The sequence below is a fragment of the Sander lucioperca genome, chromosome 4 (assembly GCF_008315115.2).
Source record: "Sander lucioperca isolate FBNREF2018 chromosome 4, SLUC_FBN_1.2, whole genome shotgun sequence".
Classification (NCBI taxonomy): domain Eukaryota; kingdom Metazoa; phylum Chordata; class Actinopteri; order Perciformes; family Percidae; genus Sander; species Sander lucioperca.
In genome coordinates this window covers 7,144,738-7,170,632 of record NC_050176.1, presented here as the reverse complement: position 1 = coordinate 7,170,632, position 25,895 = coordinate 7,144,738, and the positions used below count along the sequence as shown (strand labels likewise).

The 25,895-nt window shown below is 39.8% G+C and overlaps 1 protein-coding gene across 1 annotated transcript in view; it reads left to right on the top strand.

The window, feature by feature from the left end:
* usp43a (ubiquitin specific peptidase 43a) overlaps nt 1-25,895 on the top strand; it is a 119,627-nt gene that overhangs the window by 66,913 nt on the left and 26,819 nt on the right. The window contains exons 5-9 of the mRNA XM_031289044.2: nt 5,503-5,638; nt 7,922-8,066; nt 17,707-17,875; nt 21,332-21,443; nt 25,345-25,448. Coding sequence (XP_031144904.1) covers nt 5,503-5,638; nt 7,922-8,066; nt 17,707-17,875; nt 21,332-21,443; nt 25,345-25,448 — 666 coding nt within the window. The remainder of the gene's footprint in view (nt 1-5,502; nt 5,639-7,921; nt 8,067-17,706; nt 17,876-21,331; nt 21,444-25,344; nt 25,449-25,895) is intronic.

Genomic DNA, 25,895 nt, shown 5'->3' with positions numbered 1-25,895 from the left:
TGTGATCGCGCACAGCCCCCACCCCTCCTCCACGCAGTTGCTAGTAGCCAAGGAGGATACGGAGGATTAAAAAAACATGATGGATTCTTCAGAAGAGGTAATTATCTTCACACGAGTTTCTGTGCGGGAAAGTCACCGGTTGACACAATCTTCTGAACATAGCCATACTGAGAAATACAGAGAGAGTTGTGTGGAGCTGAAAGTCTTAATTAGCTTTGTAGCAACTCATTTGGCAATGGCTTGAATGTAACGGACGTTTATTAATATCAAAAAATTACGCACTAAAGCTTTAAGCATTAGCAATCAGTTACTGGTAAAGGCCCTACACACCCACAAATGTGATTTTATTTTGTTTCCTGATTAGACCTGTTCACAGGACTGTGTGAGTGTGTATAGACTGTAATTTATTGCCATCTTCCTGAGTCTTCTGTTAACTTTGTTGCACCTTTGGGTGAAACAAATGACACCTTTATCATTCTTAGTGGTAAATGGAGTCCTTTGACCTCAAGTAATTCCCGCCAATGTTCTGGCCCACCTTCAAGCTAAGCTGAGTTCTAATCAGCCAGAATAACTGAAAACCTGTATGGATGTGCAGGGCCTTCAAAACCAGTTGAATGAGGGCACACTGGGTAACCACAACATTGCAGGTTTTGTCTCATCTTATCCCATTTCTCTCTCTGCCCATGTGTCCAGTCATACATAAGACATCTTAAACAGAAAGAAAAACAACAAATATAAGTTAAATTCCAGTCACACGTTTTCACAATTTGCCTACATTCAGTGAATCCTCCTATCTTCAAACATGCAGACGCTGCTGCTTTGCATCCTCTATGCATGGCTTCCACAGAGCTAACCCCAAACTCAGTTTTACAGCGTGAGTTCTCTGACAGTGCGTGGTCTGTGCCTGCAGTTGCCTAAGCCCAGCTCAGAGGGAAATTCATTCAGGTTTAGTTGGGACTCACTGCTGCCCCCCCAACACTGACCTGACACACACACACATACACAGTGGCCTCATTGCATCGTCCTGCTGCAGCAGTATCACAGCAGAATGCATGATAAGTCTGAGGGCCTCCAGAGACACAGCAGGGGCTGGCTGACAGCAGGGCATTGAGGTCTGGGTGCTGCAGATAATGCGGGTATGGCAGAGAGAAGAGGAGGATGACAGTATCTCAGAGTGTTTTCTCCTGATCTAACCTTGCACAGTCAGTCTTAGCATAATTCTTTTTCTCATTTATTTTGCTCCAACAGTTGCATTGTGGGTAATATTGACGGCAGGTTTTGACAAGGAAGAAGAAAGCATGGAATAAAAAAGATGATCTGGCTTTGCTGCATAAATCTACATTATTTAAAGCTACATTGTGTACATCATGTTTTGAGTTGATTCTTAGCAAAAACCCCTTTGTTCTTTCACAACTATGTGCTCATTCATGTGTAATTACTTCCACCAACTAATCAAAGTATTCTTGTAAGCGTAGAATCTGCCATTCAGAATACATACGAGTGAGTCACTCGAATGGCGGCAGCCATGTTGCGCCTCTCTTTAAAATACATTAGCCAAAAGGACATATCTGAAAATTCAAGCTCCGCCTTTTGTTGTGAGAGTGAGGAATAGTGGACCCAAATGCAGGAAGAGGCAGGCAGGCAGGAGATGGCTTGAGTTAGGATTTATTAACAACAAAAAAACAACAGCGCAGAGGCTGGAAAAAACACTCCAAGAAACTAAGACAAAAATACAAAAACAACAGGAAAAACACAGGCTGACAGCAACTCGGGCAGGGAACAAAGGAGCAAACTTACGAGGACAGGACACAACGGAATACAAACAGACACCACGATACAAAACGATCTGACAAGAGACAAAGGGAACACAGGGGTTAAATACAAGAGGTAATGAACAAATGAGGGACAGGTGACACGACAGGTGAAACACATCAGGGTGGGGCAGGACAATCAACAAAGGCAAAAAGTAAAACTAGACATGACAGGACAGAAAACAGACTATCAAAATAAAACAGGAAACAGGAACCACTGACAAAAACCTGAAATCAACTAAACACAAAAACTTGACAACACAGAATACAATAAACCAGGAGATAACTGAACAGAAATATACAGAAAATACAAACACAGGGAACATGAACAAATAAACAATAAAGACAACAGAAATGAACAAACTGGTAACAGAAATATCCCAAAACCATAACACCTTTCGCGCTTTTACACGCAGTGGCACCGTGACGAAGGCCAGGGGGAGATTACTCGCGACTGCCGGCAGATTTGAAAGCCTGTTGAAGATGGATCATCACACCTTTTCTCAAGGACATGTAACGGAGTCGCCAAGGAAGCTAAAAAGAGAAATAAAACGACAAAGCGACAGGCAAAGCAACATGACCAAAGTTAATATTGGAGTGGCTTTTCAAAGATGGAAAGAGGAGCAAGGATTTTAAAAGGGACGCCAAAGTTGCCTGCTTTGTTCTCGTAGGTAATTCAGCCTATTTGTGTAAATTTTATAGTTGCTAACTATAGCATGGTTGTGCATAATGTCGTGATTTCGCTGGCAGACAACTCACTTCATGCAGTTGTAACACAGACTAGGCTACAGCTAGAACAGCTGCGTGTAAACCATAGACTGTATAATATTAATGGACAGAGCATGTGTGACGTCACCCATTGGTTTGTGGAGATCTGTTCTCTTAATACATCCATGGCTATGAGTCGTCGAGTTTGCCGTTACAGGCGCAGCCATCCTGGTTGCGGATGTGACAATTTTAGACGACAGGGAGGAGCCCTTACACTCTACGTTACGTTACAATCACATGCACCACGCCCTAAAACACCCACTGCTTTATCGCCAATTTGAAAATCAACGAGACCATAATTCAAAAAATGAACATCATTCTATATTGCAGAAGACTTAAAACTAGCGATTGAGACCATACACTCATTATGAAAATGTTTACTGAGGTAATAAATCAAGTGAGAAGTGGGTCAATTTCTCATAGACTTCTACAGCCGCACGTGCCGCCCCCTGCTGGAATTCAGATAGAATGCAGGTTTGAGGCACTTCCGCATTTGCAGCACTTCGCCGAACCGGATGCATTGTCCATTAATATTATACAGTACAGTCTATGGTGTAAACAATGGAGATAATAAGAGCTAATTTCGGTTTCATTGACATTGTTTATACTGCTCAGAGAAATATATTAAAGCAACACTATGTAACTTTTAGCTGCAGCTAATGAGCAATGAGACAACCTGTAGGGGCACCGAAGCGGGAAAAGTTGCATAGTGTTTCTTTAAACCCAAACCTCCGTTGCTTCTCTCCTTTGTCTTTGAAGGGCTTCCACTCTCTCCTCGTCATCTTTGGAGTGTCTCTTTAGTTTGCCTAGGAGGTCTCACCGATCCACTGTCACCGGCTCTGTCTTTAGGTTTTTCTTTACCTTTACCTTTCCCTCTTCCTTTAGCTTTCCTCGCACCTCCGTAGCATCAACTGATCTCTGACTCTGCTCACGGAGAAAAATATGTAGCCTACGCTGTAAACATTGCCTTACACTATTAATCTCGTACAATATACAGAATAACGATAGCACTGATACTCGTACTGGAAGCCATGTTAATCTTGGCATATGGCCATTGTAGGAGTTAAAACGCGCCTGGAATGAGAGGGGCTAGAAAGTAATATTCAGTTGGTTGTCATATACAATTTCACCGCTAGATGGGAGAAATTCTTACACAATGTAGCTTTAAAAAAAACTGCACATGTTGAGTCCGACAATGTTTTAGAAGCGCAATGCTAAATTGGTAAAGTACTCTTTTAAAATCTCTAATACTGGTGTATTATTGCAAGATTTGAATGGCCTAACAGCAACCATTGTAATGCAAGAAAGAAGAAGATTTTCGAAAAATGCAAGTCTTATACTGTTGTTTCCTATTAGCACCTGAACACAGACTTTTCGAATCAGTTCTCATTACCACAAAATGATGACAATTATTATTAAATATTGCACTTGTTGACTCTGAGGGATTAATTATTTCAGCAAGTTCAATGTCTTTAATAGTACATCCTAGTACAAACATTGCAACAAAAACAGAATGCTCAGGAAAACAGATGGCAGAAATGTGAGGTACACATGATATGTAGTCTAATAATTGATCTAAAACATAAAGAAATGATAGAAACACAAGGTTTGTTGTTATCTGTAAACAATGTGAACATGATCCCAGCTCTAACATTGTTTTTCAAGCCTAATTGGAATATTTCAAACCTGTAGAGCACCGTGCACTCTTGGTGCATGTGGGAACATGTGAGACATTGCTGTTTAATAGAGACTATCAGGCTCCAACCCAGCAGGGGGCTGGGAGGCTGCAAACAATCTGCTTTGCAAGATGACATCTCCAATTCTTTTTCCTCACAAGTGTCATCCCACACCTCTCACCCCGTTTCTTGCACATCTCGGTATCTCATCTCGGAGCATCTAACACAAACATCTGCTCAGATCCTCCACGGTCTGCCCTGTCAGCCACCCCACTGCTTACACATTACTTACCTAAATAATGCATGATGGGAAAGAGGAAGTGGAGGTGTCAGCGATTACACCGTCTTCTTCCCAAATGAGGAGGCCTGACCTTACTCTGTCTCCCCACTCTGTCTTTTTACTCAATACTACCTGCTCTCCTTTCTGTTCTCTTATTTTCTACAAACCCTCCCTCATTTTCGTCCCTGCATCCCTGACAGAAGGTGTTCAGATTGCTGTAAATCAGACATGTCCCGCTACATAGCAGCTTCCTGCGGGACCATCACCAATGTGCTGGTGTAGCTCGTCATGTCCAGTCACGCATAAATCTACACACACACACACACACACACACACACACACACACACACACACACACACACACACATACACATACACACACACACACATACACAGGGGAAATTGAAATGCTACAGGACAAGATCTCTGAAAATAGTTAATTCACTTCAGATATTAAGACACAGACAAATCGAATAGTTTACGCACATGAAATTAGATTTTGTACAACATTATTGTCAGAGGAAATCTTTTCCCCAATCTTATCAGACATTAAACAGCTCAGCAGTGCATTTCAACATCTCATTTTATTGAATGTTTTGTTTTGCTGTTTAGCAGCTGAAATACTCAAATCAAGACTCTTGAACAAATTGACAACACGGTTTCTGTTTGCCCCTGGGTCCTTTAATTCTGCACAATTGCATTGTTCTCACTCTTTTTGGTTGTGTTTTTGTGTGTGTGTGTGTGTGTGTGTGTGTGTGTGTGTGTGTGTGTGTGCATGTGTGTGTGTGTGTGTGTGTGTGCGCATACAAATATGTAAATAACTCAGTATGCCAGGGTGTGTTTGGAATCTATAATAATGTACACATGCAAAATCTGAATTGCAAAACAATTTGGCACTTTGCTCTAGCATATCATCTATTTATTTATTTTTTATCTCTCTTCCTACCCCTCCCTCCCTTACGCACAGGCCGATGTGTGTGACGCTGGTGTTCAGTACGAAGGGTCAGAGGTACCTGCGGGTGGGGCTGGCTGTACCTCTCTTTGGTTCCCTGTCCTGCCTGAGAGCCATGGTGGCAGAGGAGGGTAAAATCTCCCCAGACCAGGTACACACACTCTTTTGCATGCACGCACATGCACACGCACACGCACACACACACACACACACACACACACACACACACACACACACACACACACACACACACACACACACTGACCTCTAATTTAGGTAAAATTGTGACATTATTTTATGTGAGGTCACCAAGGTGCAACAGAAAAGTGAGGGAGATGTAAATCAAGCAGTCTGCATAGTCCCCACAGTCTTGAGAAACACATGTGTGGGTAGACCATAACTATCTATGGGCTTTACTGAAAAATGTTTTTTTATAACCCAGGTTTGTTTTTTTATCTAAAAATGCCAAGCATAGACAGATCCAGCATCTTAAAAGTAAGAATTTGCTGCTTTGCTTTGTATTGCTTTGTATACCATTTCAGTGGATTAAAGTTCAACCAGGAATTCTCCAAGATCTAATAGATGGTTACAACGGACACTTTGATTTCCTGAGGAACAGTCACAGTATTTTAGATAATATAGTAAACTTAAAACTTTGTGATTTTAAGCTTCCCCTTGTGATGGCTTCACATCCCCAGTTCTTAGCAAGGAAGTCAGTGAGTAAAATATTTTCTTCACAAGAATAATGGCCATCACTATAAAAATAAATAAATACATCAAACAGAATTATCTTTTATAACAGGGTTACACTTGAATGCATGCACACACTTAGCTGAAATGTCACCAACAAGATGAAGGCTAGAGGGAAAGGTTCCATAGGCATGTGTTCATAAATCTTTCACCTGCCCGACAACAGATGATGAATATTTCTGCAGCAGCGGGAGAGTTAAAGAGAAGCAAAGACTAAAATGTCCCCTGAAATGAAAAAATACCCTTTCCATAGTTCATAAGTGCATTGTTCCATTATCTTTTGTTATAGATCAAATACCTGTATGTCAAAATCTATTCTGAAATACACTGTATAGTGAACACGTGTCTGGGTGTAATAATGTTCCTAGCTGAGAGAGGGATGAAATGAGTCATGTTTACAGGCAGTTACAAAAACTATTATGTAAATGCTATTAGCTTTTAGCATTCTTGTACAATTCAAATTCCCTGTTTATTTTCCAATTATTTTCCAAACTAGCATAATATTTGTTTCAATTTTCCTTGTTTCCTGATGAGGAAATGCATTGTAATTCACAGTTTGAGATTTTCTAGTAAAGCTGTTGCATCTCCTACACACCCATGTCTACCCACACAGATGTTGATTAGACCTCTTCTCAGGACTGTGTGTAGACGCTGTGCTTAATTAACATCTCCCACACTCTTCTGCTAGTTTAGTTAGAGTAGAATTACTTGAGTTTGCTGTCAATATTAAAATGGGGTATGTCAAAACATAAATTTAAACAAAGCACAAAAGGGCAATGACAGGTGAGGACGAACATACACGCGCACGCACGCACACACACACACACACACACACACACACACACACACATACTAAATCTGTCATACTGTTCATGTACCACAGTCTGTTTTAATCATCAACCATTATCATACGTTTGATTTTAGTCAATTAAACTCATGGCTTGGTCTGTTTCACCAGTGAGTTAACTGAGTGAGTGATTTAAGGGCAGTTGCTATGGTTACCTGCAGTTTAATAATCCTTTCACGCAGATTCAACACTTTAACATCATTTAACATGATCAATCACAAATGAGCATTTTGAAACACAAATTAATAAATAAATACATATAAGAAACTTCTCAGTCTGCACTTCAAACATTGACACAGCAAAAAATATTCAGCAGTGTGAATGCATGGCTCCCCTTAATACCATTTTTCAGTTTCACTCTCAGGGCTCTGAAGATCTTTGACTTAAGCATTGAACTAGGAAATACACTACTCTTCCTTAATAGAATTCCCTTTGCAGATGTTCATGTTTTGAATTGTTTTTGATGTCAGTTGCCAAGTTTTGGTACCTGATTGTGCACTTGTTTGAGAAATTTATTTAAATTACTTTTACAAGCTGCTTCATGTGATTTATTTCTAAAGATTTAATGCAGCAACATTTAGAGTTTACTTGGATTTCTTTGAGATGATTACAAATGTATCTAGTTTTTATTTGCTCTCTTAATTTGCCTGCATACAATAACTTTTTTGGTTTATTGCGTCCATGCAATTCGTCACAGAGAGTCAGTTCTGGTGGCATTGTGGCCAAATGTTCTGGTTGAATTTTGGTTTCAGCTCTGCGAGGATTGCTTGATGCACTTCTGTAGGCACAAAGTTTCACAGTGTCTCTCTCGCCCTTTCTCCCTCTCCCTCTCTCCAGGTCATCCTATCAGAGTTGTACTCCACGGGTTTCCAGCGTTCTTTTTCAGATGATGATGACCTGACAGCAATTGCTGATAGCGACGTCATCTACGCCTTTCAGGCTCCTTCCCTCTATAGTCGTGGAGGCTCCGCACCGCACTCAGGTAACCATGGTAACAGGATGTCTATCAAAAACGCTGACGACACGTAGTTCCCACACTGGGTTTTTCTCCTTCCTCATTTCCAGATTTCTCTTTTTTGGCCTCCCGCTGTCCTCTTGATTAACTTTTAAACCGTTCTTCATGATCAGTGAGTATTTTTCACAGGCAGACATTTTATTTTGGTGAGGTGAGGACCGGTGTTTTCAATGCGCTTTGTATTCCTCCTTTCATTATGTTTCTTATGCATGATAGCACCCAAACAAATTAAATTAAATGTGTCTGAATGTCAGCCTGGTGCATCACATCATCCTAAATAAATGCCTGAGTAGCTTCTTACCTGGACAAATTATTAATTTAACTAAAACTTAATTAAATGTTGGCAAGTTAGAACCATCTAGAGATAGCTCCACATGCAAAGATTCCCTTTTTTAATGTTCTCAGATGCTTGCTTCCCCTCTCTTATTTTGGTCATGAGTTAATAAACAGCGACAGAAGAGCTCTGTGCTCTTACACTAATAAAGTAGAGAGACATGAGGTTGACTCAGTCTTGCATCATCACCAGCCTTTAAAAATCCCTTTTTGTCCATGCAAGACACTGCCGAATGCACTATTGACAAATATATGACACACAAACACACACACACACACATGCGCGCATGAACACACTCTAAAAGCTGTCAAGACACACTTCATACTTCATACCTAAACGACACACTAGGTCGATTGCCACTGACTCCCAAAATGACATTAATGACCTTTCTATTTATTGTCATGAAACGGCCACTCAGTTGCTGTTTAAAACACATGACCAGTATATTTAATGTCGTAGTTTTAACAGTCACAGTTTTAAACACATAGTTACATTATGAAACGGAACTAGTAAAGTTTAGGCAACAAACAAACATACTTGCTCGCACAATCAACCTATACGGCCATTTTCTGGTTGAGGACGGTCTGAATTAAAAAGGCTTCAATTTGATTTAACAAAAGTCTTGTCTTGCTGTAGGCAGTAATGTTAGTGATTGCGGGCTGACGTTACACTCCAGTATTAAAAGTGTGATGGTTGTGACAGTGAAATGTGCACACAATGTGGTATTAAAATTATCTTTAATACTGTGATATACAGTGTTGGGGAAGTTACTTTTAAAAAGTAGTGTTTGCTCGTTACTTGTTACTTCTTAAAAAAAGTAATCCATTACTTTACTTAGTTACCCCCTATGGAAAGTAACTTTTTACTTTACTCGTTACTTTTACGTTACTTTTAAAAGCAGGGGTCTCTGGCTGAGACTGAAGTTAATTATACAAAAACTATCTTTGACCATAAAGCCAATCTCTGGTTTATCAGTGAAGTGTCTGAACTACACTGCAGTAGTAGTATAGGTACTGCAGTAGTATAGGTGCAGACCACTATACCTCTCCCCTCCCCTTCATTAAGTACTGACGGTGCGTACTGCACAGCAAACTCAGAACAACGAACAGCGAAGTATGTGACTATTTGTTTCTTAATAGGCATACATAAATCACAGTCATACTAGGCTAAATATAGCCTACCATCTGGGGCTGCATGGCGGCAGGAAAAAGACGCAGAGATTAGACACTGTGTCTCTACCTTATGATGATTCCGGTACACCAAACGTAGATTTGTGCTCTGGAGTTCGGCTGATAAACTCTGCCATGAGACCCTGAACATCAGATCATCCAAAATGTCTTTGTAGACGTGAAGCAGTGCGGTATGTGAAACTCTACTGGGTGATAGTGCTACGGAGCCAGGTTTTCAGGCGGCAAAGAGCTGAGAAAGACCTTTCGGAGCCAGCAGTAGACACTGGTAAACAGAGACACAAGTGGATCAGCTGTTCCACGGTGAAGAGATCAGCTGTTCCACCCCGGTGAAAAGTCCTCTTGTTACTAAAATTATCCCTCTCTTCATCCCACACCCCAAACATGACATACAAAATGTCGTGGAACAGAAACAACAACCAGAGATATTTATAAGCAAACATTTTATTGTCATTGCAGTTTGCTAACAGAGGGTGCTGCAGCACCAACAGGGGGTGCTGCAGCACCTCCAGCACCCCTACTTCCCGCGCAAATTTGAGATTTGCTCTGCAAGACAGTTATGGGATATGTGAGAAAAATGATCAGGGAGGTTACAGGTACTTAGACAACTTCTAGTGGAGTTAATGAACCATGAGTGAGCATCATCCTCTCACTGTAGATGGATGGCAGTCAAGCTTTAAGGTAAAATATGTTTTATTTTTAATCACTAAGGCAGCCAGTGTGAATGCTCTTTTCTCTTGATGGCATTACTTTTCTGTTCCTGTTCTCCGGCAGAGTGTCTGCCATACTGATGAGGAAAAGAGGGCTGTAGATCTCTTTTATCACACAGCTATTACTTTAACAGATCAATGTCCATGTCTGAAAGGGGCTTAATTGAGTCATATTACCACTGTGAGCTTTAGATCATTAATTGCCGTCTCTGTGGGTTGCCAGTTAGGGAAGTTGTAGTTAGCCTTTGTCCACTAACATACTGCTGTATGAAGCCTTTATGGGGTTTTGTGTTACCCCCGAAGAAGAATTACATAAATAATTCACATAATGTGCTCAAAGTGCTCATGAAAAATGAAGACTCTTTTACTTTCTCAACAGGAGGCATTTTTGTTGTCACTTCACACACAGTGAAGACAGTGTCACACTGCTAAGAGAGGGAGCAGACACATACAGTATGCTATGCAAGTGCACTTGTAATAAATCACACTTAAGTGCTCACTAGGAAATGTGACTTCCATTCTTGTGAGCAATATGAAGAAAATGATGAATAGTCCTCACCTCGGAATAATTCATAAGATCACAGCAGACCTGATTCCAGGATATCACAACTTCGTTCAGTGAGATTTATTAAGTGTAGCAAGTGAATTCACACAATCATTACTGCTGAGACCGCCGTGTGGCAATATGTAGAACAAATGATGGACGGCAGACAAAGTAACATCGTTGAGCATAATTCAATTTTATGTTCTGAAGCATAATAATGGGCACTTTTTTTCTCTCTCCATATCTCTATGGGGTTTATTTTTGTATTGACTGTCAAGTGTATGAAGACTATTTTGATAATCTGTCATCACACCAGGTTTAACAACTCAGAATAAAACACCTCTGTTGTTAGTTGTTTATCAGCACTTGATAAACTTAGATCTAGCTTTCTATTTTGTCAACTGAATTTAAAAAAAGTCTAAACTAAAAGAAGCCATATTGGTTTGAAGCAGTAGAAGTGTTACTATGGTTACCAAGGTTATTTAAGACACTAATTACTCTGGGGCTTAAGGAGGCCTCACTTTGCCAATTCAGTGTAGTCATTCAGCTGTGAGTATATTACACAGTACAGCACATAATGACACACAAGCCAGATCAATGTTTTTTGTATTTTGTGGGGACTACTTGTTTGATTTGGTGCTTATCACATATGTCAGGTAGTGCAGAGGTCTCTTCCTCAGACTAAACAACCCTTCAGCTACAGTATTGCTGCTGTCCATCATGTAAGTCTGTTTTTGCAGCCTCTGTGAAATAAGTAAAGCCTACTGCTGCTGTGATGGATGACTGTATGGAAAGCCTGTAGAACCATAAATATAATGGAAAAACACACAACTCACAGGACAACTACCTGAGGAGGTCTAAATTTGTTTCTTTACTGAAAGACATGTGAGTTTGTTTGGCATATTCACGAGTGTGTGATGTTACTTTAAAGTCTTGGTAAAGCCCAAATGAATGTGTTCTGAGTCTGTCACACCACAGAAAAAGACTCCAGTCCGTCATCGAACCATGATGTCAGGCCACTCAAGAAATGGTGAAAAACAGTTTAACGGTCTAACTCCACAATTAAGTACTACACAGTTTACAGTCTTTTCACGTTTTCAAGTATTGAAGTATTTTCTAGCATGTATAATGTGTTTAGAAAGAAATCATTGGTTTTGCTTTACCTTGAAATACTTTTGTCGGATCAATTTTAGCATTTCTTTTATTTACAGGCATAATCTTTATGCGCATGCTTTATAATTCTGCCAAGGCATGTCCTATCTCAAAAAATTAAGGCAGTTTGAATTTTCCCAGTCTGGAACTTATTTTTCTGATTATTCTGACACCAAGTGAATGCAGCACAAATTCTCTCTCTCACAATATTTGATCAGCATGTGGCAAAGTTAGTTAGAGTTATATTTTTCCCGGTATGAAAGCAGACAACCATCACATACTGATGTCTTCCTAGGATCCCCCTCATAAGCCACCACAGCATGACAATATGTAATTGTCAACAAATTGTAATTTCCCCACTGGGGATCAATAAACAGTATAAATTAATTATGTAGGTCATTTGAGAGCTGTACAGTGACTTTAAAACAGTATAACTGTGTTGCATGGCACAACTCTGCTCAAAAATTCACTTAATGTACTGTGCTCCTCACACTGGGAGAGGGTGAATGGACTGGAAATGTGCTTCAGGAGATGACAGGGATGAATGACACGGGACTAGGGCAATACACACTGCAAAATTTGGACATTCAGTGCAGTTGATGATTCTCTACTGGGGTTCATCATCACACCTCCTGTTTTGCTTTACCCCCTCCTTTTCCTCTATGATCCTGAAAAGAATATTTTTGCCACCATATTTTTGCTGCTCCAGAAGTGGAGGATACAAAAGAGGGTACCACTGAAACATTTGCATGTGTATTCTCCGCAAGAAAGAGGGCTTTTCAGATTTAGGGAATTGACCTCACTGTAAGGCCATGTTCAGAATGACAATAGAACAAGTAGCAATTGGAGAGGGTGTATTGCATGCAGGGAATTCCTCTGTTGTCATAAGCTGCTGTGTATTTCAGTGTATGGTAGTTGGATTCCCAGACTTTATCAGTAACCAGTTTCGGGGATATTGAATCAGCGCTACCAGGTACAACAATGAGGTTTCGCATTTAGAGGAAATGGCAGCAGGCGGTCTTATGATGGAAAACACTGAAAAATCAATTAGGTACAAAGCGCCACAGTAGCATCCTATTTCACCCCCCAACAAACCAGGCAATTTGCACATAAATAGTGATAAAGCTCCATAATGCTGCACAAAGAAAAAGACTTCCCACAGAATAGCAGCTCAGGGAAGTTTAGCGTGGTAACTTTGTGTGATGTTCACTTGGTGCCCTTGACATTAGAAAGTAAAGTCCTCTTTGATAATGGAGAAATCAATCAAGATTTAAGCAGAGTGGATTATGGGAGTTGTTTGCCTGTACAAAGAGAGGCTGTGTGTGTGTGTGTGTGTGTGTGTGTGTGTGTGTGTGTGTGTGTGTGTGTGTGTGTGTGTGTGTGTGTGTGTGTGTGTGTGTGTGTGTGTGTGTATGATGTTAAAAAGGTGAGGATTCCCTGGAAAAGAAAAAGGGATTTCTCAGTGGAGATAAGGGATCTGTCAGGAATTGACTTGCACAAACATCTACATTCTGAGATAGATGCAGTAATTAAAGTCTTGTTTTCTTTCTCTCTATATCTTCTCACTTACACACACACATACACACACACACACACACAAACTGACATCATTTATGTGGTCAGCACAATAGACAAATCCCTTTCCACAGTCACACACTGTGTGCTCTTGAAGTTGTACTCATACTGAGACAAAGTCATCACACATACAAATGAAACCCTGCAAAGTTCACGTCCTGTGCAGTTCCATTAAGGCAATTACAGATTGCCTGAAGCAAACTCGATGCAGAAAAGCAACAATATCCCAGGAACAGGAACCAGTAGGATTCATCATTTAAAATAACCTGAGGAGAATGTCTACACTGCCTCTAGAACGTGTTCTAAAATCATTGGGGAAATACTCCGCTCAGCTGCCTTATGAAGAACAACACAAATGATGCACAAAACGCAGATGCCAACTCCAAAGCTTCCTATCTTGCAACACAGCTTAAAAGTTAACTATTCGGCAGGGCAGATTACACCGGGTGACGTTTTTTAAGAAGTATTTTCATGGTACATGGTTGTTTTCATGGTTGTGTTGGCCTAACAGCCCTCTTCTGTTATCTATCACTTGTCCTCATCTTCTCATTTAAAGTCTGGAATGTAAACCTTTGGTCACACTTGTCTTTGGTTCTGCAACACAGCTCATAATACAGCATGTTTACTGTTTTTATCTTATTTATCCACAGATTTAAACTACAAAGATTTGCAGCACTGAGTTGTGAACATGTTGCTGGACTAATATTTGAGATGTGCTGTAACTAAGTGTAATATTCCAAGGGCAATTTCAGTGATTACAACTTTAGCAGCAGGGGTATTGTGGCTACTGTTTACACAATAGTGTGCCTTGTTGTAACAAAAAGAGAAGAGCAGTTGGAAGATGAACTGGGTGTAGTTGAGGGACAGTAGAGGAAGAAAGGTAAAAAAAGAAAGAGATGAGGCGAAAGAGGGCAGCATCAGGTGTATTAAGTCCCTCCTCTGCTGCCTCCCTAATCTGTCATGTTGCTGTTGGCAGAAAGCTCAGGTGCTTTTGCTGTCAACAGGGAAATTTTTTGTCAGATGGCTGTTTGCTGCTGGGACCTCTGATTAGTCTAGGGCTCAGCCTAACGGCCCCCCGGGTATTTTTAGTCAGTTGTGTGGATTGCACTGACAGAGGTCCCTCATTTGGTCTTGAACCACTTGGAAGGAGTGTTGATTCTGGTCAGTACAGTATGTAGCCAAAATCCTCTTTCAAGGTTTTTGCTTTTTCTGTGCTACACAACTTGCGCAATTTTTAGTAATATTTGGGAAAATCAGTGTTGAAAGACTTTTTCTTCCGGTGCAACAGCAAAATATGATTATCTACTTTTTAAAAAAAGGCTTAAAAGAGTAATGGGACCATCAAGAGCACATTTCTATCTGATGCAGGAACTCAACGTCTACAGATACCAACTGAGACACTGCAGGAATTTACTTTTTAACACTATTTTAAAATGTTTTTATTCAATAGCTCCAAGTCATACTGAACCGCTGATGCCTTACCATCAGTCAGCACAAACCTTCCCCACACTTCTCACAAGAAGAAAGTTATTCTGTGTGGAGTGAAGGGGTCTTTGATTTGTAAAAGTCCCTAAGATGGAAAAGACTGCAAACTGTGCATGAGTCTGTGTGAACACTTACTGTAGTCCTAACTGTGATTAGATCAAATAAAAAATATACAGTATATATAACAGCATACCGTGTCCTCCCAGGCACAAAAATATTTCCATCACCCAGCCCACGAATTTGAAACACACTCAAACATCTTCTGTTGAAGCTGAACACTTCTGATTCATCCCCACACAGTCAGATAGTGGAGAGTAGGGGGGGGGGGGCTGATAGTGGCAATGATAAATAGAGTACTAGGGAGAGAGGGGCGTATAAGATAATGCAAAAGGAAGAAATGGAGGAGAGCAGAGAGTGATCGCCAGAGGTGTGTAGTCTTCATTCAGCGCTAAGCTGTTTAAATAACACTGCCATACTCACCATCTCCAAGAGCAAATTCTGTTTCTCTGCTATTTCTGTATCTCTATCTCTTTCCCCCTCAGTTAACTTGCATTCACTTCAGTCTTTATGTTCATGTTTATATTTTAATTAAATTTAAATTGCAGATTATGAACAGATTCGCACAGCATCCATGACATTGTTACAGCAACAACAAATGGTTCGATATCATTCTAATTGATTATTAAATCAATAGTCTATGAGAGACCATACAACATGCAGCTTTTCTTTCTCAGTCTTGTTGTCTCTGTACATTTTTTTCTTCACTTTGGGAATTACTTTTTAAAATTAGCAACCACTGCTTTTTCCTTTTGCCCAGGGAGAACGCTTCTTCTCACTCTCATATAGTCTCTGCTTTTCTGTCCACTCGGGTCTCCTTTCTCTTTCACTCCTCCCTCTATCTATTTCCACCCCGCTAACACCTCCCTCCGTCTGTGACTCTCCTCTGTCCGTCTCAGGGAGGGAGGGAAGAGGAGGTGAGAATGAGAGTCTGGCTGGAGGTTCTCCCAGCAGACCCTGGGACATGTGGGCGAAATCACGCTCCTTGCCATACACAAAATATTACTTTCTGGTTTTGATACCAGCCACTAAAATACTGGTGCTGTTAAAATAGGGCTGCATTGTTTTAATACTATTCAACCCTGTATACTAGATATTCTGTGTATATTCTATATGAGGAACCATTGTTGATGAACATGCGTATTTGTCAACTTGCAAACGTATCTGCAAAGTGTTGCCTGACATCATTGGAAAAACAATCATTCAATAATTGGCTGAATTTCTAAAATGTAAATTCTAGTTGCTTTAGTTATTAGGTGTTTTACTTTTCAACCTGTTGAAAACGGAGTGGTAAAGGGGACAGAGAGGATAGAGGGAGGGGTGACTGAGACAACGAGTGAGGAGATGAATTGGCCGTTTAAAGGGCAGACAATATGCATAAAATGTCACGTTGAGTTGCTCCTGTCTGCTGAGACAAAGAAAAGCATTGAGCAAGTGATTTAGTAGCAGTTTGGACAAACATTAGTCAAAGCTTTTTCAATTCTCTGAGCTTGGTTTACCAACACTTTTATTCATATATTGTTGTTTTTTAACCAAAAGGTGTATTTATTTACTGTAATTCCAGTTATTCAGCTAAAAATGTTGTTCTGTCCTAGTCTCTGACACATAAAGCAGCACTTCCTCTGTGTGTCTGCAATTGAGTTTGTGTCTCTGTGCTCTATGCGTCTTTTCTGTCCGCTTGCTTTTGTGAAGGCGTTGCATCAAAGCTTTACATCTATTTACAATTAATTTCCTGCGTCTGTGTTTGGGTTTGTTTTGTGTGTGATGTTGGAAGGTGGCAGTGATTAATTGCACGGTAGGGGTTGAACAAGCATTGTTTAATTAAATCCTCCGATAATGTCAGAGTTTATGTTTGCTGGGAGACAAGAGGTTGGGCCTTCTGTATCCCCTCAGCTATTACCCATTATTAATCCCAGCATGTGCGTGTATGTGTACATGCATGTGTGGTAGCAAATGTAATTCTTCTTACAGCTCCTCGGGGTAAATAAGAATCAAAGGGCAATTCAACATTAATGGAAATGTTGTGAAAATGTAAACGTGTCACATTAGATGTTTCTCCTTGCATAGCGGTTTCTCATTCTGGCACCCTAAGATGTTTTATAACTCTGGTCCATTTCAGTCCTGCCTCCAAGCTGGATAGAATAAGCTTTTGATATGAGCAACACTTTTATAGAATAAGAGCTTTAACCATTTTGACATTTACAACTCTCTGCCAGCGAATTAGTTTCTGTTTTTTGACAGAATATTTTTTTTTTTTACTTTGTCAGAACTTTAGCACAAAAAAACATCCAGAAACTGAAAACACACAACCAGTGTCAACTAATACTCTTTACCCTTTTATTCACCTCCAAGTTAGGGGTATTAATTATTCTTAACGTTTGTGAAAACACAATGTACAAAGAGAGGCTGTGTGTGTGTGTGTGTGTGTGTGTGTGTGTGTGTGTGTGTGTGTGTGTGTGTGTGTGTGTGTGTGTGTGTGTGTGTGATTGCACCCCAATAGTTTGGGTCTCAGGTTGTACATCGGCCTTTTTTAAACAGTTCTCCACTCCTCTGCTCTGCTCAGGGTATCACCACAGCCTCCCCTCCTCCCCCTGCTCCTCTGCGGCTGGACCCGATGGTCAGAAGTTACCTCCGTCTGGCACCCTCTCCTCTGAATACCTGAACCAGGGCGGCGCCACAAAGGTTCTCCTCATCATCTGCAACACAGCAGGATCTGGCCAGCAGGCTATCAGGTGAGCTGCAGGCTGATTGATTTTCAGTTGGTATTGTTGTCGGTTCAGTTTTTATCGATATTGACCTGATACCATCCGGAACACCCGTTTTAAATGTTCAGTGGGTATCAGCCTAATAGATATGGGTTTGAAGGGGTCTGCCACACTTATTAGTAGGTTCAGAATGCTATTATCATCTATTCACAGTTAATCACCAATACAGTCCAAGATCCCGCAGGTTGTTAAACAATTGCAGTTTTAAGCACGTAAAAACGTTTAAATGTTGTAAAATTGAAATACTTGGTTATGTTTAGGAAAAGACCATGGTTTGGGTTAAAACTGATAACGGCCATTTTGATATCACACGCTCAGCTGCAGAGTTAGGGCCACATCTTGTGAATTGGTTTGGTAAGCACACAATAGCAGTGTCAGGCAACCTAGATTTCTTTTACGACTTAGAGTTTGAGGATGTGTCATCCTACATTTGTGAGACAGTTTTTGAAAAGCTTGTTTAAGTCCAGCTGTACAGACATCTTTTCTCCTGCTCCACTGTGTCTTAAATAGAATATCTAATTTATTCTTTTCCACTTTCATCATCCAACGCTGTCTCTATGTCGACATCCAACTTCTGTTCGACTTCAACCTGTATATTTATTGCATGAATGCCACAGACGGTGCTGCTTTTATTGAGCTTGTGCAGCTTGAGCTTCCATTCAGCTGTAGCTAGTAGCTGACAGTGTAGAAACCAGAGACTGAGTCGAACAATGCAGCTCAAACTGAAGCACTTAACCGGTGAAAGTTAAGTTTTTATGGGTTGCCAAGCATCTGATGTACAACAGCAACTGGACGGATGCTTTTTGTTTGCCACCCACAGATGAGCTGTGTTGTACTGTTTGGGGATAAATGTCCTACAGGAGCAGAATGGCATTGCAAATCCGAGAAGAAACGCTCTGATCAAACCTACGTCTGCGACAATGACATTAGGATTGTCCGAGATGAGCTGCGCCTCACCTGTAAAGTGGACAGGAGCAGGTGGCAGCTGCAGGGGGACAGTTTCCATCTGTTTCAAGCAGCCTTCAGTCTGTACAGGAAGTCACAGAAACACTCCACTAACTTCCTGTTAGGTCAGATTTATTAAAATGTTATCACACCCATATATCAGTTAGTATGTGGCCTCCCATTGTTTTTATTATGACAGATAGCAAGAAAACAATTTTTGGAGTGTGGGCAGAAGTTAGCAAGTATTTATTGGGTTATGCAGCCAATTCAAGTAAATGCTTTATTATTTTGCAGCTACTTTAAAGATGAATCCACTATACTACAAATGATCATGGTAAAGCAGGGCAGATAGTCCAGCTGAGCTTCCAGTGATTCATAAAAGAGTGAAATATTTTGTCAAGGGAGTGAAATACTTTATGTTGATGCAAACATTGAAGATCACAGCGGTAAACTTGCCAGTACATCTTTGAACAACCTTTGATTAGTCCTAGTGAGAATTACAGTGGCATTATATGTGATTACATTTTTATACAGTTAAACATGAAGACTGGTAGCTCCAGATTTAGCTAAGGATCATGTATCACCAAACCTTTTGTCGAGCAAACACCTCTGTATTATTGAACGAGTGACATAAAAGTGTCCTTCAGTGAATGAGTTTAGGAGCCATAATAATTTATAATAATATAATAAATGAAAATTCTAAGGTGAGGGCTATATTTCAGTGAGCATACTATAGACTTACACATAGTTTCTATACTCATTTGTTCCCGTTTTTAAAAGTGAGTAGACATGCTAAATATAGTGCATATTTATTTTCTGTTTTTAGTTCAGTTTAGTTGCATTAAGAGTGAATTTTGCAGTTAATTGCAGTAAATGTAAGTCATTCTAATGTTCCTGAACCCATTATGAGACACTGCGTGCTTTGTAACACGGAGCACTATTCTAGTGGAAATATTCATTTGACCCAGGGTAGACTGTGTCCACGAAGAGTGCCTGGTTAGGATTGTAGTAGCTTTCAGACAGTAATCCTCTGATACTATTGGGTTTATTTTTGTGTGGTGGGTTTATTGTGTGCAAAGAAACTATTCCCATCACCATTAGTGCTCTTTGGTTATAAGGATTGCTCAGATTTCCCTACAGGGATCAGTACAGTTTAACCTATTATTGACTCACCGAAGGATGGATTCATATTTCTCTTCAGTCATCCAGTTATCATATCATTCCTATGAAAGACATAATGTCAAAATTAGATATTTGAGGACTCATTTGTTCACATGCCACATTACTCATGTGTACATGGCAGCAAACATGAGAGTCTCTCTTTGTACTTTAGCACTCCATCACCAAATTGAAAGGGCTGTTCTTAGTCTGTTTAGGTACAACCAAGGTAGCATTTCATGTAACCATGATATCAGAATTTACTTGCATAAAATGGCACTGGCTGCAGGGATTTGCTCCCATTCAGCCACAGGAGCCTGGCTCACAGTCAACGCTCCAACAGATCCCAAAGATGTTTGACAGGGGTTGAGGTCAGGCAAATTAGTCTGTTTGACTTCAAACTCAGAAAACAATTTCTTTACGAACCTCACTTTGTGCACGGGGCTATTGTCACATTGAAACAGGAAAGGTCCTTCTTTCAACTGTTGCCAGAAAGTTGGAAGCACACTATTGTTTGAAATATCATTGCATGCTGTATTACTAAGATTTTCCTGAACTGAAACTGATGGGTCCACCAAAACTATTGCAAGTATTATACTGAGAGAAAACAAAGAATAGCACAACAAACTGCAGCCTCCAAAATGAACATAACATGGAATCAACACTTATCTAAAACATTCTAACCTTCATTAAGGTAGGATTTATTGCAGAGGTATTGTTTTAAATTAGTTTACGCTAGGTGTACCTACAGTAATAAACTGGCAATTTAGTGCATTTGTTTGGTGTAAGTGTGTGAACATTGGAGCTTTAATCTTATGTGGTATGTCTAGATAATCTGTAAGAGTTCCTGAAATCCTTGACAAACACAAGTGCCTCTCCCATTAACCTACCATATAAAAGCCTCTAATATAGCCACTGATAAGCAGTCAGAAGGAGCACTAGCCTTGAGTTAACTTAGAGACAGAGAACCCATTATGAGCCATTGATGCATTGATGATATAAAGACTGGTTTCTCTGCTTTATTTTGCCCCTGACCCTACATTATGACCCTTCAAGCTGTCAGTACAAGACACAATGATCTAACAGTAAAGCCTTGATGCACTTGACACCTGACAGCTTGACAGATGTGGTGATGACACAATGAGTTGCAATGACCTTTACACTGGCACTTTTTCTACTTTCAATACGTTTTTTAATTAATTTATGTTTTATAGTGTGTGTGACTTTCCATGGTAATCAATCTTTAGGTTTTTCTTTCAATCCTTCCCTTTTTTACTTTTTTCCTCTCCTCTCCTCTCCTCTCCTCTCCTCTCCTCTCAGGTTTGGACCTCCATTTCTCATGCGTGAGGACAGGAGCATCTCCTGGGACCAGCTTCAGCAGAGCATCCTCAGCAAGCTCTATTATCTGATGCTGAATGGATCTCAGGCTCAGGTAATGCCAGCTCACCCCCACTAACCAATAACATGTCATCCACTCTATTTCTTTAGCCTGGACCTATTGGACTCCAGTAGACCAAATTAAAATAGCAATGCAGAGTGTATTTAGAAAATGAATACACTTTCATTAAGGTTGGGTTCCGTGTTTAAATAAATGGTTCCCGTTGTCTGTTTACAGTTGTCTGAGTCACATATGAAGCTAGAAATTAAGACAAAGGTTAAAAAGCATGTGCCTAACCAATGTGTTTAAAAAAAGTAGTCTGCCAGATGCTTGTTTTTCATGATTTTGATGATTTTTTTTTTTTTTTAATAAGCTGCTGAGACTGCAAAATAGATTGAACAGTTGTTGGATTCTCTGTTGTTGAAGTTTGAGTAACCCTTTGTATGTAGCCATAGTGACTACAGTATTGTGATGGCTCTTTATTATTAATTACCTATTGTAGTTCTCTTTCTTATTTTCTTTCTTATATAGTCCTCGCGCCTGATTAATAGAATTCTAATCTAGTGTCCTGTAGTTCTGCAGTGCCGAAAAGCTTGCAACCTTCATTCATTCAGAGAGAAGAAAAATGTAGTGTAATGAATATTTTGATTAAAAGCAAAGAGTGCACCTTAGGACATTATATTCACACGCACGCACACACACACACACACACACACACACAGTAAAAGCCTTTTATGAGAGCGTAATAATGATTTTATGTGCTGAGCATCAGCATACATTAAATTATTTCACCGCCCAGTAACACAAATCCTCCTCTTTACCACTATATAAGTTCTATATTTCAGAATACTGAGTGAAGATAAGAAGCAGATTTTTTTATTTTATTGTATTATTTGAATATGTGTACTATTACTGCTACAGTGGACACATTACTGCTACATTCCTGGATTAAGATTTTAAACAATACATCCTGTGATTCCGGACAGCGGTCGCCAGTTGCATGTTAAAAATTCACTTTCTCATCTCCACTTCATCTGTTTCTCCATAGACAGTTCAAGTTATCTGCACACCATGAGCCCCAAACCACTGCTCCACCCTTAAATACACGGACATTCACGCTGTCCACACTGCTGGCCGTCAAGTTGCCATGGGCAACACCATGGTGACAGGCAATATTTGAGGTGGCCTAATCCAGAGCAAGCAGCTTTTTAAGCTTTATAAGAAAAAAACTAAGGCAGAGAAGAAAGAGAAATATCAGCCTGATTTTTAGGTACTGATCGCTATCTCAGTTTCTTACCTCCTCAAAGCCTCTCTGGCCAGAAACAAACTCGTTGAATCTTCCCAATCACCACGGATTTTTCGATGTAGATTGAAGAATTTTTTTTAGCTGAAAAGTCCATCAATATCCCAAATGTGCAGGGCTTAAATTTGAGCTTCTCCTATGTTAAAAGGAAAAATAAAAAAATACGAGCTGATGTAAAACATAAGGATTGCTTGTGAGTTCAGTGTGCAATTTAGGCACATACAATAATAACAACATTGCTGTTAATATTCTTCATTCCCTTGACAGGCAGCAAGTGTGTAAGTACTTTGCTGCCATTAGTTGGGTTGTTATGAGATGTTTTGGCGCCACCCAGAGGTTTATTTGACAAGATACAACATTTGTTTCAAGGTATGAAAAAAGGAAACTATAAATTGAGTTGTTACTGACTTACATGTCAAAATCTAGCTCCTCAATTTGCAACAAGAGCCAGATTGTGGCCAGGCAGACCAGTTACAATTTTAAAGGGTTTCAGAAATTATCTCAGGTCTTTTACTGCATACTAAATCAATTTTCTGGAGGAATTTGTTATTTATCAACTGTGAGAGGTCAACATTAGTTTTGATTATAATGATTAGCTTGAAGTTCTTTTAAAATAATTTTTCTTCTGAATCAATGTTAAAATAGCCCATAGTAACCTCATTTATTAAAATGCTAACGTCGTTTTTGGTCTTACTAGTACGTACTGATTTCTTACAGTTTGACCAGTTCATTTATCTACTGGGTACTAGCTTTGGCTTAAGTATTTTACGAACATAAATCAGAATTACAGTCATATTAAAGATGATGCATTTATTTACTTTTATTTTTATATAATTTATTTTATTTGAATGCTTTGCATACTGTATTCAGGTGCTCATGCAAAAGACCCCTATACAGTAGGTTTAGATTTTGGGTCCTCAAATCACTCAAATTCCCCACTGGGGTTAACAGCTCTCCTTTAAGGCAGATCACAGATCATCCTGTAGAAGCTTGTGAATCCTTTAAAAATGTACCAAACTCTAATCTGATTACTCACAGTGGTGAAAAGTAACTAAGTACATTTATTCAAGTACTGTGCTTAAGTACAATTTTACATACATGTACTTGAGTATTTTTTATTTTCTGCGACTTTTACTTATACTTTAACTGCACTACATCTCAGAGGGAAATATTGTACTTTTTACACCACTACATGTATCTGGTAAATAAAAAACATATATGCTTTTATGATATATTGCAGTACTACTAATCTACCCAGTTGTATGGTTATACAAAGTATCTAAGATTGGCTCCACATTGATGAACTGCAACTTTAAAATGCTCTTACATGTATTTGTTAGTGATTAAAAAAAAAGACAGAAATACAATATTCTATAATAATTTAACTATTTGGGGGCTCGTCAAACAGTCTGGTGTGTAAAACGTGTGGTTTTGATTTGGTGGATACTTGGTTTGTGGCGTTGTGTGGGGATGCCTTCCAGAGGGGTGTTGTTGTAAGTGCTGTTACTGTTGTAGGGAGTTTCTGTATTATTGTTACTACTGCCTGGTTTGCCTAAGATGGAGTTTGATATAGAAGATTTTGTTAGTGGCCCAATGTGGGGCAAGTTTGAAGCTTCCACTAAAGAAAATCATTGCGGACAGGTTTGATATTGTTATCAGTAAGCATGGCAAGAAACAGTTGATTAGGGATCAGCTGGGATCTGTTTTGATAGAGCAGGGGGTGCTATCAGCTGTTGGGGGCGGGGTTACGTCTCCCAAAGTTGAGGAAGTGGGTCTCTCTGAACGGATAAAGTTAAAGGAGCTTGAATTACAGTTGCGTTGGTTGGATGTTAAGGAGAAGGAAATTGATTGTAATCTTCAGGTACGGAAGCAGGAGGAGGAGACTGAAGCAGCTCTGATCACCGTTGTCTTCTGTCGTCTTCTTTTGTGTTTTATTGCTTTGAGGATGGAGGTCTGGTAGTCTAGTTTTCATGGCTTTGTTTCTGTTAGTTAGTCATTACTCTTTATGGGTTTTCCCCAAAGACATAGTAGGCTTAACCCCCTTGGTATTATCTTGCATTATTTTAATATCCACATACTCTGTGTAGTGCTTGATTACTCTTGCTACCAGTATCATGATTTTGTTAATTGGCAAAAGCCATCAACGTGATTGTTGTCAACATACTACAGTAAAAAAAAAAATCTTCATTGATTTATAAGGCATTGATTCATACCTGACTGCACACCACTGCCAATTAACTTGCTGCTTGAGCATGCTGGATAAAAAGCAATGTTCCAAATCAATATTGCTTTGATTTTAAATTGATCAGATAAATACAAGCTTTGAGATTACAATGTAAAAATACTGACCAACCCTGCACACCCACTCCACCTCCTGAAGGTGATAAACAGCAGCACCTTCAGTCAAAAACTGATGGCACCAATGTGCAAGTCGGAGCTGTAGGAAGTCCTTCATACCAGCTGCTATATGACTCTATAATGCACAAAAATAACTTTCCTTCATTTATATTTTTTTAACTTATTGGTATGGATATATTCGAGTAAATGTGTGGTGTTATGTCTGTCTTGAAGCTGCTGTGACACTGTAATTTCCTGTAAATGATTAATAAAAGGATCTCTTTATCTATCTAATCTGTATTACTCTCCCTGCAGAATGCTGGGGTGCTGTTCAAAATCAGAGTAGTGGGAGGATCGGCAGCCTACAGCTACCTGTCCCCAAAGGACAGCAGGCCACTGTACCACCCTGCGGTTGACAGGTAAGACAAGCACACACACACACACACACATGTACACTCACACAAAGAAAAACAACATATTGTACTGTACTGTACAACTACGCATACCAAACATGTACACTCTTTTTTTGTGTGTGGTCGATAACAGTCTACAGTCAGTCCACTCATACATGCACATCCTATAGAACACATACACTGCTGAAACTAATATGTTCCATGTGTCCTTGAAATTGGAATCATAAAAACATGTAGAACTATAAGGGCAGTCGGAGAGCCAAGGCCATGCTATATCTTGCAGTCTTGACAAAAGTGAAAAATAATTTGTGTATCGCCCTGTGATCGGATCGGCTCCAAAATGAAATGGGTTCTTCTTGGCCCATGCTTACCCTTCCACCAAGTTTCATAAATATCGGTGGCGACAACATACACACCTCTTTGGTGCAGGTAAAAATGCAATAATTACGTAAA